This window comes from Felis catus, chromosome B1 (assembly GCF_018350175.1).
Source record: "Felis catus isolate Fca126 chromosome B1, F.catus_Fca126_mat1.0, whole genome shotgun sequence".
Classification (NCBI taxonomy): Eukaryota; Metazoa; Chordata; class Mammalia; order Carnivora; family Felidae; genus Felis; species Felis catus.
This window is the reverse complement of record NC_058371.1, coordinates 75776124-75792470: the sequence shown is the minus strand read 5'-3', so window position 1 is coordinate 75792470 and position 16347 is coordinate 75776124. Positions and strand designations below refer to the sequence as shown.

At 39.2% G+C, this 16347-nt stretch overlaps 1 protein-coding gene across 6 annotated transcripts in view; it reads left to right on the top strand.

Annotated features, from left to right (window-relative positions):
* Positions 1–16347, top strand: part of FHIP1A (FHF complex subunit HOOK interacting protein 1A) — a 276539-nt gene that overhangs the window by 197227 nt on the left and 62965 nt on the right. For all 6 annotated transcript variants that reach the window (XM_045055776.1, XM_045055775.1, XM_045055774.1 and 3 more), the window contains 3 exons: positions 894–1520; positions 12360–12518; positions 14540–14626. In XM_045055776.1, the coding sequence (XP_044911711.1) occupies positions 894–1520; positions 12360–12518; positions 14540–14626 (873 nt within the window). The remainder of the gene's footprint in view (positions 1–893; positions 1521–12359; positions 12519–14539; positions 14627–16347) is intronic.

The window sequence follows — 16347 nt, the reverse complement described above, 5'->3', positions numbered from 1 at the left end:
TATTTCCAAAACTTTTTTTTATCACTTCAAACAGAAACTTGCTGCATTAGGGATTTACTTAGTAAATGGTCATCCCAGAACTTTTTCTGGTTTTAAAAAATGCAAAGTTCAAGCCTTCATTTTTTTAGTTTCATCATATGCCATATGCTAGGGGTGATTGTGCTAGGTATGTATCCCTTGTTCATCAGTTTCCTTTCATCCTTACTAACCTTGCATGCTTGGTGGGAGAATGTGTCCATCCAAGTAAAGGAGGGAGGGGGATGTTCAGTCGAGGGCGTGCGAAGGAGCCGTGTTTTCCTGTTGGAACCTCCAAATCTATTTGTAGAGCATGGGTAGTCTTACTTATTTAATGTATTTTAAAATTAAAAAGTGATATTTTTGACAGTGCAGAAAAAAAGTGAAAATTTATCATCACTTTGAACACAAAAGTGATTATTATTTTTCCATATATATTTTTCGATCTTTTGTCATGTATGTTTTTGACATAGTTGATAATGATGTATCTGACTATATATAAAGACTTTATTTTTCATCTAATATATCACTTACAATTTTTCATTTTGCTCAGTAGTATTCATAATAGGCTCATGAACACAAGTAGCTTAATTTTTTAAACTATACTACTTTCTCTGACGTTTAGGTTGCCCAAATTTATAACGATTTTAAAGGAACATCTTCAAATGTCTGCTTTCTATAGTTTAACCACTTCATTTTATTCTTGTGAGAGAGAGAGAGAGAGAGAGAGAGAGAGAGACAAACACAGTGTTCATATTTATCTTGTTTTGGGCCATGGCTCCTGCATTTTCCATGAAAGATAAGGCGCAGTCAGGGGTGGTGTGTATTGTAATTATGGTAAACATGAGATGGATGACAAATGTTTGAATTGGTTACAGGTTGTGAAGATCTTAGAGAAGCACGACCCCTTGAAGAACACCCAGGCAAAATATGGATCCATCCCTCCAGATGAGGCCAGTGCCGTGCAGAATTATGTAGAACACATGCTCTTCTTGCTAATTGAAGAGCAAGCCAAGGATGCTGCGATGGGGCCGATTCTGGAATTTGTGGTCTCCGAGAACATCATGGAGAAACTCTTCCTTTGGAGCTTGCGGAGGGAATTTACTGATGAGACTAAAATCGAGCAGCTAAAGATGTACGAGATGTTGGTCACTCAGTCGCACCAGCCTCTGTTGCACCACAAGCCCATCCTGAAGCCCCTGATGATGTTGCTGAGCTCTTGTTCGGGAACAAGCACCCCTGCCGTGGAGGGGAAGCTGGTTGTCCTCCTCAATCAGCTTTGTTCCATCCTTGCCAAAGATCCATCTATTCTGGAACTCTTCTTCCACACTAGTGAGGACCAAGGGGCAGCCAACTTCCTCATCTTCTCCCTTCTGATTCCCTTCATTCACCGAGAGGGGACAGTGGGTCAGCAGGCCCGGGATGCTTTGCTTTTCATCATGTCTCTGTCTGCTGAGAACAGCATGGTGGCTAATCACATTGTGGAGAACACCTACTTTTGTCCAGTAAGTCCCTCTCGTTGGCATGCTTTCCACCCACTTCGCTTTTCCTCTCTCGTGCTAATGGTAAATACTTTTTTTTATACCTTTCTTTTCAGCAAGTTGTACTTGGCACCTTCTACGGAAAGATGTTTGGAGGAAATCTTTTGGAGGGAGCAATCTAAGTTGAAAAGCTATTTGGCTGAGCATTGTCAGCTCTAAATAAGCCAACAGAGGAAACTCTATGTGTTACCATTTCTTGTTTCATTTCTGTTGGGTTAGGAACTATTTTAGTTTTTTACTATGAACATATCCTGAGTGATTGGTAGAACGTGCACTTTCTATATTCTTAGCTTTTCAAGTTGAACTTGCACTGTAGAATCATGGCACGCGGTGAGACTGTTCAGCTGGTTTCACAGATCAGTTTATTTCTCAGCAAGATAATGACCAGATGATTAGAGACACAAAGCACTGATTTTATTTATAAAAATAAATACGTATTTACAGTTTGAGGTAGCAAGAAATACTTCACTCTGTATAGCTTTGTGATCATCGACATGGTGACAAAGAAAGTGTGAGGTCCTTTGCAGGTGTTGGTGTAGCATAGATCCAATCGTGGTGACAGTTCCAGAAAATAATGGGAGCTGTCTGAGGCTCTTAAGATATCTTAGGGCTCTGATTAGTTTTTGGTGTTAGTGTTGTCTTTGGAAGGGGCATTTGAATGGCAGATTTATATCATCTGATTTGTCAGGGATGTTGGGCAACAGCTAATTTTATTTTCCCAACTCAGTAAACACTCCCAGTCTATTTCCATTGTCTGTTCTTTTTAAAAATTTTGTATTTATTTTATTTTTTGAGAGAGGGACAGAGAGCGCACACATGCATAAGTGGGGGAGGGGCAGAGGGAGAGAATCCTAAGCAGACTCCACGCTCAGTGTGGGGTGGGGCACAGGACTTGATCCCATGACCAAGAGATCATGACCTGAGGGGACGCTTAACTGACTGAGCCACCCAGGTGCTCCAATTCGTTGTTCTTCTTACAGTCACCTCATTATATTTCTTTATAAACTGTACTGCCTTAAGTATGCCTGATTCTGCTGGAATAGTAAGACCATTAATGAGTTTTATTGAAATAGGCCAGGCAAGTTGCCATAAGTAGATTAGATTCATTATTAACGAACACTATATGAGTAGTTCTTGACTGGGGGGAGGGCAGTTAGGAATGTCTGTGGGGTGTCCTTTGTTGTCATAGGGACATGAGGTGGCTGTGGAGGGAGGTCAACTGGCATTTAGTGTTCAGAGGCCAAGGATGCTTAATGTCTGGAAGTTTGTGGAACAGTCTTGCACAGTAAAGAACCGACTTGCCCAAAATGCTAATAGCAACCCTAGTGAATAATATACTGTATTTTGCTTTGAGGTTCAAAAGCAATGATCTTTTTCATGCTACTAAATTCTTATTTTTACTAATAAACCAGGATCACCTAGTATGTGGTGAATATTTTGGGGCAAACAGATGGATAAAAATTTTGAAAATTAGAACTACAGTTCAGAAATTCAGGGTACCATGTGTCTCTTCTGGGTTCTGACCAGTAGAATTAGAAATTGTAGAAAGAGTGATAGTCAGATGGGAAGTAAGGAGCTGATTCCCTTCCATCTGTGCCAACATATTAAATCTCCCTTCCTTACTGCCTTCAACGGTGCGGTTTCTTGTAAACTCTTTTTAAAGAATATATTATCATCGGCAAAGATGGAACTTCTTACCTGAATCTAAGTACCTTTGAAATACATTGCTGTATTACTTTTTTATTTCTTCTGGTGGCTTTAAGCAACACAGATTCATTACCTTACGGTAGTATTGGCTTACTGTAGGTTCGAAGTCCAGCAGGTGTCACTGGGCTAAAATGGAGATCTTGGCAGGGCTCCTGCCTTGGCAGCCTCCTTTCTGGAGGCTCTCGTGGTGAGTGCACTTCCCTGCCCTGTCCTGCTTCTAGAAGCCTCCCACATTCCTTGGGCCTGTGGCCCCTTCCTCCACTTGTGCAGTCAGCAGTATTGTATCTCTCTGAACACCATTTTGTAGTCACGCCTCCCTCTTCTACTTTGGAGGAGCCTTGCAATTTACTTTGGGTTTACCTGGATTATCCAGGATGACCTCCTTATTTAACCATCAGCTGATGAGCAACCTTAATTCCCCTTTGCCATGTAACCTATTACATTCACAGGTTCAGGGATTAGAAGCGGACAGTGTGGGTGTGTGGGTGCAGGTGGGCATTAGTCTGCCTATCACATTTGCTCTATCCAGTTCAGAGAGCTCTTGAAGAAATTTGAGCAATAACACGGTAGAATCAGAATTCTTTTAGGAGTTTAAACTGGGTAAAATAGGTGAGTTTGCTCAAGATGGGGAGATGCTGAGGAGGTCGGGAGATACATTAGGGTCTAGAAACAAGAACAATAGGGATGAGAATGGCAAGGAAGGGCTGGATATGAGCAATGCTGTGGAGGCAGAAGCTTACTAAAAATAGTTTTGTGAGGGACCTATACAGAGGTTTGGGTTTGGGCTTATTTGAATTGTTTTGGGTAGTTCTGTTAAAGAAGGAGCACAGCCATTGAAACAAATCATCAGAATATTCAGGTGGTTCTCCAGATCAGTATGCAAAAGGCAATTAAGAAAAGATATTATCTGCAAAAGCAAACAATTCTAAGGTATCTTGAATAAATCTAACAAATCTGTGAAAAGGGTTTTACAGAGAAAATTATAAAACTTTGTTAATCAGTATAAAAGAAGACCTAAATAAATGGAAAACTGTTTATTTGTAGATACCGTGTAGATGACACTTTCCTGAAAATCAGTCCATAAAGTTAATGCCACTTATGCTTTACAACCTTTTATTATAAAAAAGGTAAAATACAGAAAACTTGGAAGAATACCGAAATGATCACCAAATACACACCACTTACATTCAAAATTGTTAATATTTATGTTTATCATCTATGTTTTTTGTTTCTGCTGTACCATTTGAAATGAAGATATAGACATTTGGAATTAAGTTACAGACATTAAATACTTTAGTATGAATCTCCTATAAATAAGGACACCCTCCTGCATAACCACAATGCCTTTATTATACCTAAGAAAATTATACAATAATTCCGTAATGGGATCTAATATCCAATTTCTCAGTTATGCCTCGAATGATTTTTGTAGGTTGTTTTTTTTTTCAAACTGGAGTCTGATACAAGGTACATCTCTGATTGTCATATCTTTTTTTTTTTTAATGTTTTTATTTATTTTTGAGACAGAGAGAGTCAGAGCATGAGCAGGGGAGGGGAAGAGAGAGAGGGAGACACAGAATCTGAAGCAGGCTCCAGGCTCTGAGCTGTCAGCACAGAGCCCGACGCGGGGCTTGAACTCACAGACCGTGAGATCATGACCTGAGCCGAGGTCAGACGCTCAACCGACTGAGCCACCCAGGCACCCCTGTCATATCTCTTTAAGTCACTATTAATCTATAACAACCTGCCACTTTTCCCCTCAATGACAGTGACTTTTTAAGAGAAGCCATTGTCTTGTTGAATGTCCTACATACTCTGGGTTTGTTTCTTATGTAGTTTAACTTGTCCCTATCACCTGTATGTCCCGCAAATTGGAAGTTAGGTCTAAGTGCTTGATTAAATTCAGGGTAAGTTTGTAAGAATACTTTACAGGTGATGTGATACACTTCTTATTGCATTATATCAAGAAGCATGTGTTGGGTCATCTCACTTTTGTGATGCTACACTTGATTACTTATTGGTTAAAGTGGTGATCACTTTATCTCTCCAGGTAAAAGTAACGTTGCCCCCTTGCAAATGTAAGGTGTAATTTATGAAGTGTTAATGTGACTTAAATCAAAATCCCGATAGGATTCTTCATGGAACATGACAAATCGCTGCTAAAAGTCCTATAAATGTGTGTAAAAGACCAGGAATAACAGATGATTATGAATAATGGTAACAGTAACGTATTTGTTGAGAACTTACTGTATGGCCGATACTGTTCTTCATGCTTTACATGTATTAAATCATCTAGTCCTCACAACTGTAAGTACTAGTATTATACCCTTTTTCATAGATGAAGAAATTGAGGCATAGTGACAGTAAGTAAATTTATAGAAGGCCTCATGGCTAGTGAGAGATGAAGTCGGGATCTGAACTGGGGCAACCTGACTCAAGGATCCTTGTGCTTAAGCAGCACTTTGTTAATTATATGAAGATTTCCTATAATGCATGAACCATAAGGAAGCGACTGGAATTAAGAACAAAAACACAGATTTGGAGAAGATATTTGTAATACACATAACTGCGTATGTGATTGAAACCCCAAATACACAAAAATATATGTAATGCTACAAATTAATAAGAAAACAATGAAACAGCCCATTAGAAAAAAGGGCAAAGGAGGCCTGCATGGCTCAGTTGGTTAAGTGTCCAACTCTTGATCTCAGCTCAGGTCTTGATCTGAGGGTTGTGAGTTCAAGCCTCTCATCGGGCTCCACACCCAGTGTGGAGCAAAGGATATGAATGGACAGTTCCCAGAAGACACCCAAAGCCAATAAACATACGAAAATATTCTCATCTTCAGTAGCATCAGGGAAAATGCAGATTGAACCCACAGGGAGACACCAGATAATGCTCATCAAGTTGGCTAACTGTTGGACATCTGTTAACACCAACATCTGTCAAGGGTGAGAAAAAACAAGAACTCTTGAGAATATAAATTGGTACAATAATTCAGGAAAACTGTATGGCAATATTTAATAAAATGGAATATTTGCACACTATGTCATCTTGTCTTCACTTCTAGATATCTGCCCCAGGGAAGTCTGGCGCATGTTTACAAGGGTACATACACAAAGATATTCAATAGAATAGTGATTTGAGGAAGAGCAAAACAGAAATACATTAAGGGAAAGATAAATGAATGGTTTATTCTTTTTCAATGGAATACTACTCAGGATTTAAAATGAATGAATCACATGTATTAGCATGTAACTAGATCCACATGTGTGAACACCAGTAATCTAAAAACATGTTGAGTAGAAAAAGTAGAAAGAGGTTTCATATAGCGTGTTAGTATTTACATAAAATTTACATAAGGTTTTAACTCAAAAAACTTTAGTATAGACTATTTTTTGGACACATATGTATACAGCGAAAGTACAAGACCAAGCACAGGAATAATATGTACTGAGTTCAAAATTGTGGTTATTTCTGGGGATGAAGGAAGGAGAAATGATTGGAGTAGGCTTTAGCTCTATTTGTAATGTGGTTGTTTTTTTTTGTTTTTTGGGGTTGTTTTTTTTTTTGAAAGAATAAAGAGCACTCTGAAGAAATTATGGCAAAATATTAAAATATGTTAAATCTTGGAGGTGTTTTTAGGTTTTATGGTTTGTAATATTTTATACTTCAAAATGTAAACATATCACTAGAATGGAGCAGTTTTTAATGTTTAGATACCCACTTATTATGTGTTATAAGCAGAATTCGCTGAGTAATTGTTGCTTTTATAAAAACGTGTTTTAAAACACTGTGCAGTTCATTAAAATCGGAGGGACAACAACAGCTCCAACTGACCTTATTTGCTAGAGTGGAACACAGAGGTCCGTTGTGCCAAGTTGCCCCTCAGGATAGATCCCATAATCTCATTTGTACCCAGTTTTCTATAATTACATCTGACAACATAATTAAAAAAAAAAAAAGAACTCTTTATGTTGATGATAAAAGCATACTCTGTTAGCCATCCAGCTAAGGACCACAATTGACAAAAAGCTTTCTGTAATTAGTATGATTGTCAAAGTGTGTTAGCATCAGGCTTTGGGAAGAGTAATGACTCTTTCAGGAAACTGGACCACATTTTGGAAACTTTTGTGTTGTAGTTTTTAGGAAGAGCTCGTTCCGCTGCCTCCACTGGCAAGACGTGCTCTCCCAGAAAAGGAGGAGAATGAGAATACTCTAGGGTATAGTTTAGTACCGACAAATGATAGATGGGCAACCATATATGACCCTATCACTTTTGATTTTTTGTAACCAAATATTGATGGTTATGTCTTCATCACTTGTTATATATTGGCCAAAGTAGAAAGCTGCATATAGGTAAATCAAGAAATGCAAATTGAATTAAGCAACCTGTAGGTACACAGCCACTGATAGAAAGTTGTTTATCTCCTCTCCAAAATTTATGAGCTTTTTTATTTTGGCAAGTTGTATCAAATGGTCCCCACCAGCTGTTTTGCTGCTAGCTTCAGACTAAAGTCATCTTCTAGAAATCTTTTTCTTTTGCTAAAATTAACCAGGTACCATTAGTGTTTAAAGTTATTGATGGACCTTCCCTGAATTGTTCCGCCCTCTGTGCATGTCCTCTTTCCTCACCTCCACTGGAAACACTGCTGTGTGTAAGCCACGATGCCCATCTCTGTACCTGCGTATTGTCTTTAATTCTTTCACCAGTTCACTGAAGAAGCTGAACCTTAGAAACCTCTGTAAATGGCAAAGTCAGGTTTGAAACCGTGTTAGTCTGATACTAAAATCCACAGTTGCAACAAGTCCCATACTGTTCTGCTGTCAGGGAAGTGGTTTGCTTTTTATTTTATTTTGTTTTTAAAGTTTTTGAGAGAAAGAGAATATGTGTGAGAGAGCCCTGACATGGGGCTCAAACTCACGAACTGCGAGATCAGGACCTGATCGCTTAACCAACTGAGCTACCCAGGCACCCTGTTGTTTTAAACTGTTGTTATCCTTATGATTTTATATGGTGATTAGCTTTCTTTTAAGGAGACTCTTGAGAGAAGATAAATTAGAAATACTGAGTTAACACTTAATGGGCTGGGAATAAATACTATGTTTTAAAATTACTTTTTTTGTTTGTTTGTTTTGTAGAGAAGGATCATAAAAGGCTCAAATAATAGATGGGTATTTTATGTTTAACTGTTGAATGTCTATGTTTTTTTAAATTTTTACGATAAAAATGAAATAAAAAAGTAAATAGATTATGTCATTAAACTACTGGGAAAATGATCTGCAAAACCTATTGTTGCCTCTCCTTTTCCCTTCTACTGTTCCCACAGCACCCCCTGAGTCCCTCTGTAGAGCATTCGTGTTTCTTGCATTTGTTAGTTTGTTGGCTGTCTTCTCCGGCTCACCTGGTCTGACTTGTTCATTCTAGTCCACTCTGGAGGTGTGGATGATCTGTCCAGTCAGGTATGTTGAGTATCAGATGCTAGAAGCACTCACTATGAATAACACATCCAACTCCACAACAGACTACAGGCCTGTAGATTGAGAATCCGAGGTCTTCATGCAGAGACACCAGCTGACGCCATGGGAGAGAGTGGGAGTCGGGCGGTGTGGGGGGGCAGGGGGGCGCATCTGGGAGAGAAGCCCACAGTGGAGTATGAAGGGCCCTGAGAAAAACAGGTGAACCATTTCAACATGGGAGGCGTCAAGAGTATATAATGACCTTTATTGATGCATTCATTCACTCACTCAAGTGAACACCTTCAAGCCAGATAATATGTTAAAGTACTGGAAACAAACAGTAAACGAGATTGTGCATTTATCTCTTTTTCAAAATCAGGGCATTTGTTGTCCCAAAGAAGAATGTCCCCTATTTAAAGTATTTAACTCCTTGTCAACATACCCAAACAAATCATTTTAATTCCAGTTTTGAATGTGACCCGAGTGAGTTGCCTGTTACAAATTTGGAACCTCTGGCAAGGGAGAACAGAGACGGAGAATTCTCCTTGAAGGGAAATCTAATCTTGATGTCACATTTTAAAAATCAATTACATTTGCTAACTCATGCTAAATTAACCGCAGTACAAAGGCTTTAATTCTGCCTACTCCCGATTCCTTAACCACTTTGAGGCTTTGAAGATGAATTCATAGACAGGCCTAATTTGTCTGACTAAAAAGCTGGGAATAGCTATTCAGTATATCAATATAATTACAGCAACATTAATTTTCAAATTACATACATCACTGACAGTAATTAAAAATAACACATACCTAATATTTTACTTAAGAAAAAAAAATTTTAAGTTTATTTATTTATTTTGAGAGAGCGACAGAGAGCGAGTGGGGGAGGGGCAAGGGGGGGGAAGAGAGGGAGAGAGACAATCCCAAGCAGGCTCCACTCTATTAGCACAGAGCCTGACATGGGGCTCGAACTCACGAACTGCGAGTTCTTGACCTGAGCTGAAACCAAGAGTCAGATGCTAACCGACTGAGCCACCCAGGTGCCCTAGTATTCACTTTTCAAAAAGAGTATTCTGAGAAGGGCATGGTTCAGATGCAAACAGAAGCCTGCCTGTGCAGAAGGACAGTGCCATGTGACAGCTGGACACAGAGGCCTACTTTGTTCTGGCCTACAGAAAGTGGAGCCAGAGGATGCTTGTGCTGTCTTCTTCAGAGTGGCAGAGAAACATGGATGAAAATGTTCTGCAGAATAATGAGTATTGCATAGTCTTAAGAACAAGACTCCAAACCTTCATTGCTAAATATTTATGTCTTCCTTTCCAAGACTTTGCTCAGAGTTCAGATTCATTCACCCGACCTACACATATTTCTAGAACACCAACTGTCGGGCAGGCACTATGGAAGGCTGGTGCTGGGGAAAGAGCAGTGAATAAGTCAGAACAGATGAACTGGAGAAAATAGCCAATCACCTAATAAAGACGACCAGAAAGATGACTGTTCCACAGAGGGATGGGAGAGTGCTGTGGGAACAGGACAAGAGAAAAGGAGAGACAGCAATGAGTTGGCAGATAATTTTTCCAAGTTCAGCATACCTGTTTCCATACTTTCTTCTGACTTTCTGTTTCTGATGCCAAGCCCTGGATTATTTTGTCATATCTCATCTGTCTGAACCTGCCTTCCCTCCTCTCTCTGGTCTTGATGGCTTGAGGTACCACCATCTACAAATGGATGACTCCAGATCCCACGTCTGGTCCAGATCCCACTCCTGAGCATCAGAAGCACACATCTGTCTACTAGGCTCCCCATTGGGGTGTCCCTCAAGCTCTTTTCCCTGGCCTCCAAAACCCTATAGGATCTGAACCTGCCTGGTTCTTTCTACCTCTACCTTTACATTCCAGTAATGCTGTATTTCTCTTAGTTCCTGGAGGATGCCATCTTTTCTTACCCCTATGAGCTTTTGTACATCCGCTGCTTGAAATAGTCTTCCTTCCAAGGCTCTTTTTTGGCGTAACTCCTATTTATTTCTCAGCAGCTTGGATATCAGTTCTGTTGAGAACATTTCATGCTCTCAGCCCCCCAAGTCTAGAGTAAGAGCCTTTTGTATATCCAGAGCACTATATTTTTTCTCTTACATATTTTGAGTATTTATTGCGCTATTGTAATTGGCCTGTTCATCTCTTATTAGACGGTCAGATCAATGAATACTTCACTCTTTCTTTTCTGGGGCTCACTCAGGATTGAACGTTTCCTTGAGTGTTCAATCTGATTTGAATTCCTTGTAAACTTAGCATTTACCCTGGACCAGTGCCTTCTATAGATGACCTCGTTGTACCCGTTCTGGGCCACTCCTGCCCGTTCTTTGCATGGCTGCCAGATTGGGATCTCTAAGGTGCTGTTTAGCTGGCATCAGTTCCCAATTGGGAGGCCTCTAGTACTGTGAAATTAATAGTTTTCCTTGGTCTTATACTCTGCAAGATAAAATCAATAGGTACCCACTGTAAATGTGTTTCTTTCCTACACTTCTATCTCTATTAAAGGCATCACCAGGGTGCCTGGGTGGCCCAGTCGGTTAAGCATCTGATTCTTGATTTCAGCTCAGGTCTTGATCTCATAGTGTGAGAATGAGCCTTGCTTTGGGCTCCCCGATGGGCATGGAGCCTGCTTAAGTCTCTCTGTCTCTGTCTCTCTCTCTCTCTCTCTCTTTCTCTCTCTCTCTGCCCCTCCCCTGCTCACATTCTCTCTTTGGGAAAAAAAAAAAAAAAAAAAAAAAAAAAAAAAAGGATCGCTATTTTCTTAAAGACCAAGCTGGATAACCTGACAAATTTGAGTTCTCATTCACCCTCACTGACTAAGCCCAAATGCTGAAAGTTTCATGTTAGCACTGAGAGAGGATGTAAATAAACCCTGTGACTTTGGATTACTACTGGATTGATAGAGGCCTACCTAGTGCACTCTCACAGCCACCTGACACATGATACTCAGCTCTATTTCCTCCTCTCTTCTCTTATTGCTGATGCTTCAGCTTAGACCCATCTTAGCTGATCATCATCACATCTAACTGGCCCATGACCTCCACTTCTTGCTATAATTGTGGAGATCAGATTAAGGTGCTTTCTAAACTGTAAACATGTGCGTATCGGTCATGACCTTTAATACGTCTGCACGAATCTTTCCCATAAGGCTACTCATGGTTCCTACCTGTGCGATCTTCTGTCCTGGATTGCCTTAGTCTTTCTCTGGATTTGAACACAGTGTGTTGTACTGTAATGCATTGTATATGGATCCGCCTCTCTCCCAAACACCTTGCGGGCAGACTCATGTTTTCTTCATCTCCACATGTGTCTCTCTCTCCACTCCCTGTACCCCCAGCTGAGCATATGCCTGGCACATGAGAGATAAGCAGCCTGTATTAACTGTGCATGTGTCAGCCAAATCCCTCTGGTGCTGCTGTGTCCTCGGCTGGAGTTGAACCCTTCACCTGTTGAGTCCTTCCTAGCTAGCTGATATTTTTGAATATTTGAATAGCCTTGGTGCTTAGAGTGTGGTCTTTGGACAAGTGGCATTGGCATCACCAGGCAGCTATGAGTTACAGGCTAAGAACTTTGGAAAAGAGCTTATTTTTATATCTGAACACAGGTACTTGCAACCGGGCTCAGTGGTCTCTACTCTTCCCTGCCTACAAAGCTCGAAGAGAAAGGTGAGGAATGGCACTGCCTTCTGAAGGACGACTGGCTCCTACTCCCTGCTCTCGTTCAGTTCATGAACTCCCTGGAGTTTTGCAATGCCGTCATACAGGTGGGTACTGGAACACAGTAGAGGAGCCCTTTGTGCTGGTGCATTCAGGATACAAGCACTGCGGAAGATAGTTCATCAGCATTCCTTTTTAAAATTTTAATGTTTATGGAATATTGCTGCTTTATTTTAAGCATACTGAATGTCCTTGAATGAACAAAAATGTTAGTTTATAGGTTTGGGGGAAGTTTTAATTGAGAAGAAAATAAGTAGGTTTTCTTTATCTTCCTTATAAAAAGTGTTAATTCTGTTTTGATTATCCACTTAACCATCAAAAATAAGTTCAATGCTTCACTCATTAAATAGATATTTTTAGGCTTCTAAGTACACCAAATTATACTACTCTTACTTCAAGGTCTTCTTGGGAGTATACAAAGGAAAACACTTTATTTTGCTTAATGGTGCATGCTACATAAAGAATATTGTTATCCCAATTGAATTTAGAAGAAGTTAAGCATCTTCTTAGCAACACAAATTAAATCTATGCTTTGAAATTGGTCTGCTTCGGGGAAAAAACAACCACTGAACTCTAGTATATTTGGCTCCTTGATTAGATTTTTACCTTCAGATTTCTTGTTACTGCTTTCAATAAAAATCAGATTTTATATATATTTAAGGATGTAGTGGTTTTTCATAAAAAATGTTTTCTTTCTATACAATACAAATATTACCTTCATATTGGATTTATTAAGAAATCAAGTTTTCCTTATGTTGATTATAAGGTGAAAAATGTTAGTTATAATCTGTTTATCTACCAAATAAAGAAATAGCTTCTGGAAGAAAATGAAAGTAAATTACTTTAGTTCCTATCTCATTTTTATTGCTAAGTCAAAGGAAGTTTTATTTATATATAAGATAAATGGATTACATCTTCAGGGTTTTTTTTTCCCCCCTTTAATATTACAGTCCATCAACATTTCTTGCAGAAGTGTGTGGAAATAAAAAAGATGAAACTATTAGTTCCTTCCCAAATGTACACACAGAGAGAGATTATCAGTAATTTAAAGATCTAGCTTTACTTCCCTAGAAATTGCTTTTCAGTTTATTGTTTGATTTTATTATTATTATTTTTTTTTTAAGAAAGAGAAGTAAAAACTAACAGGCATGGTTAAAGACAGAGAAATGATATATTTCATGCTATATTTTGAAATTGAGGCCATATAGTTTTAAGATTTTTTTGTTTGGAGGTATTACTGAAAAGATTACTCATAAAAGATATTAGTAAAGTGTTATCCATGCTAAATATATTTTAAAAATCAAACATAGGAAGAGTTGTACCTCTGGTAATGTTTTCAACTTTTGAACAGAATCTTATTTTTTATGAAAAGATTTTCTCCATGCCTTCCCCTCAGTATAAATGTCAGAAAATCCATCATTAACATGAATTCTTTCTGCTAGCAAAATAAATGTATTGAATTGTCCACTCAAGTAGTTGTACTCTTTTTTTTAATTAGTCAGAAGTTGAGATGGGACATAGGTGAAGTTATGGGGCAAAAATATACTTTATAGTTTGTTAATTTTAATTTATGTGTCCTTATACATATTCAATCCACTATCTGTTTTCAAGTAGAAACTTGAAATTATCAGTTATTTCAGAAGTTTATTTATTTATTTTGAGAGAGAGAGTGTGAATGGGGTGGGGGGCCAGAGAGAGAGGGAGAGAGAATCCCAAGCAGGCTCTGTGCTGTCAGTGCAGAGCCCAACGTAGGACTCGATCCCATGAACCTTGAGATCATGATCTGAGCCAAAAATCAAGAGTCGGATGCTTAAGTGACCGAGCCACACAGGCACCCCTAAAGTTACCAATTTTTAAATTTGAAAGTCCAAGCTGTTTATACTGGAATAAACCATCTGAAAAAAATTGCATAGTGGTTTGAAGTCTGAATTACTTTTTAACCATGGAATAAATGGCCAAAATATGAATTTCCTTTTTTAATGTAGGATGTTCACAGAAATGTGTGATTTTAAGAAGACCTATAGATTAAACTCTTTGTCTTTTTCATGACTACCTGTTTCTCTCTTAGGTGGCTCACCCCTTGATTCGCAATCAGCTTGTTAATTATATTTACAATGGGTTCTTGGTACCGGTCTTGGCTCCTGCGCTCCATAAGGTCAGTGACTGGCTAATGTAATCTTGTCTGTTTATGGCACAACTGGTGGAAATTGAGGAAGGTGAACAGTGTAATTGACTTGATAGTGACCTTAGCTTCATTTTTCTTCTCATTCCATTCACATTCCTCAGCAATATCAAAGATAGGTCTTGTTTAAAATTTTTTTAATTTTTAATTTTTTAATTTTTATTTTTTTAAAATATGAAATTTATTGTCAAATTGGTTTCCATACAACACCCAGTGCTCATCCCAACAGGTACCCTCCTCAATACCCATCACCCACCCTCCCCTCCCTCCTACCCCCCATCAACCCTCAGTTTGTTCTCAGTTTTTAAGAGTCTCACTTAGCATAACACTTTCCAGTTCCACCCACAAAAGGCCTTTGCTACAAAAGGCCATATTTCATTCTTTCTCATTGCCATGTAGTACTCCATTGTGTATATAAACCACAATTTCCTTATCCATTCATCAGTTGATGGACATTTAGGCTCTTTCCATAATTTGGGTATTGTTGAAAATGCTGCTATAAACATTGGGGTACAAGTGCCCCTATGCATCAGTACTCCTGTATCCCTTGGGTAAATGCCTAGCAGTGCTATTGCTGGGTCATAGGGTAGGTCTATTTTTAATTTTCTGAGGAACCTCCACACTGCTTTCCAGAGCGGCTGCACCAATTTGCATTCCCACCAACAGTGCAAGAGGGTTCCCGTTTCTCCACATCCTCACCAGCATCTATAGTCTCCTGATTTGTTCATTTTAGCCACTCTGACTGGCATGAGGTGATATGTGAGTGTGGTTTTGATTTGTATTTCCCTGATGAGGAGCAATGTTGAGCATCATTTCGTGTGCCTGTTGACCATCTGGATGTCTTCTTTAGGGAAGTGTCTATTCATGTTTTCTGCCCATTTCTTCACTGGGTTATTTGTTTCTCGGGTGTGGAGTGTGGTGAGCTCTTTATAGATTTTGGATACTAGCCCTTTGTCTGATATGTCATTTGCAAATATCTTTTCCCATTCCATTGGTTGCCTTTTAGTTTTGTTGACTGTTTCCTTTGCAGTGCAGAAGCTTTTTATCTTCATGAGGTCCCGATAGTCCAGTTTTGCTTTTAATTCCCTTGCCCTTGGGGATGTGTCAAGTAAGAAATTGCTGCAGCTGAGGTCAGAGAGGTTTTTTCCTGCTTTCTCCTCTAGGGTTTTGATGGTTTCCTGACTCACATTCAGGTCCTTTATCCATTTTGAGTTTATTTTTGTGAATGGTGTAAGAAAGTGGTCTAGTTTCAATCTTCTGCATGTTGCTGTCCAGTTCTCTCAGCACCATTTTTTCCATTGGATATTCTTTCCTGCTTTGTCAAAGATTAGTTGGCCGTACTTTTATGGGTCTAATTCTGGGGTTTCTATTCTATTCCATTGGTCTATGTGTCTGTTTTTGTGCCAAAGATAGGTCTTAACAATGGCAACAGTTTAAGTCTGATGGAATCCAGCTGGTGTCATAGAACCCAGCATTGTGAATGTTAAGTAAGATAGTCTATGTGAGGATTAGCAAATGACTCTGACTCTTGCGTTTCCTTCAGTTCATGGGGAGTAGCTACTTGGAACTCTCTGTTAAGCTGTCCTCTGAGGCCAAGTCTGTTCTAGAGAGTGAAAGGTTTACTGTGGTGGGGAAAGGGGCAATGGTAGCACAAGTGTCATAGATTCGTCATCTCCTTAATAGAACGTAATTTT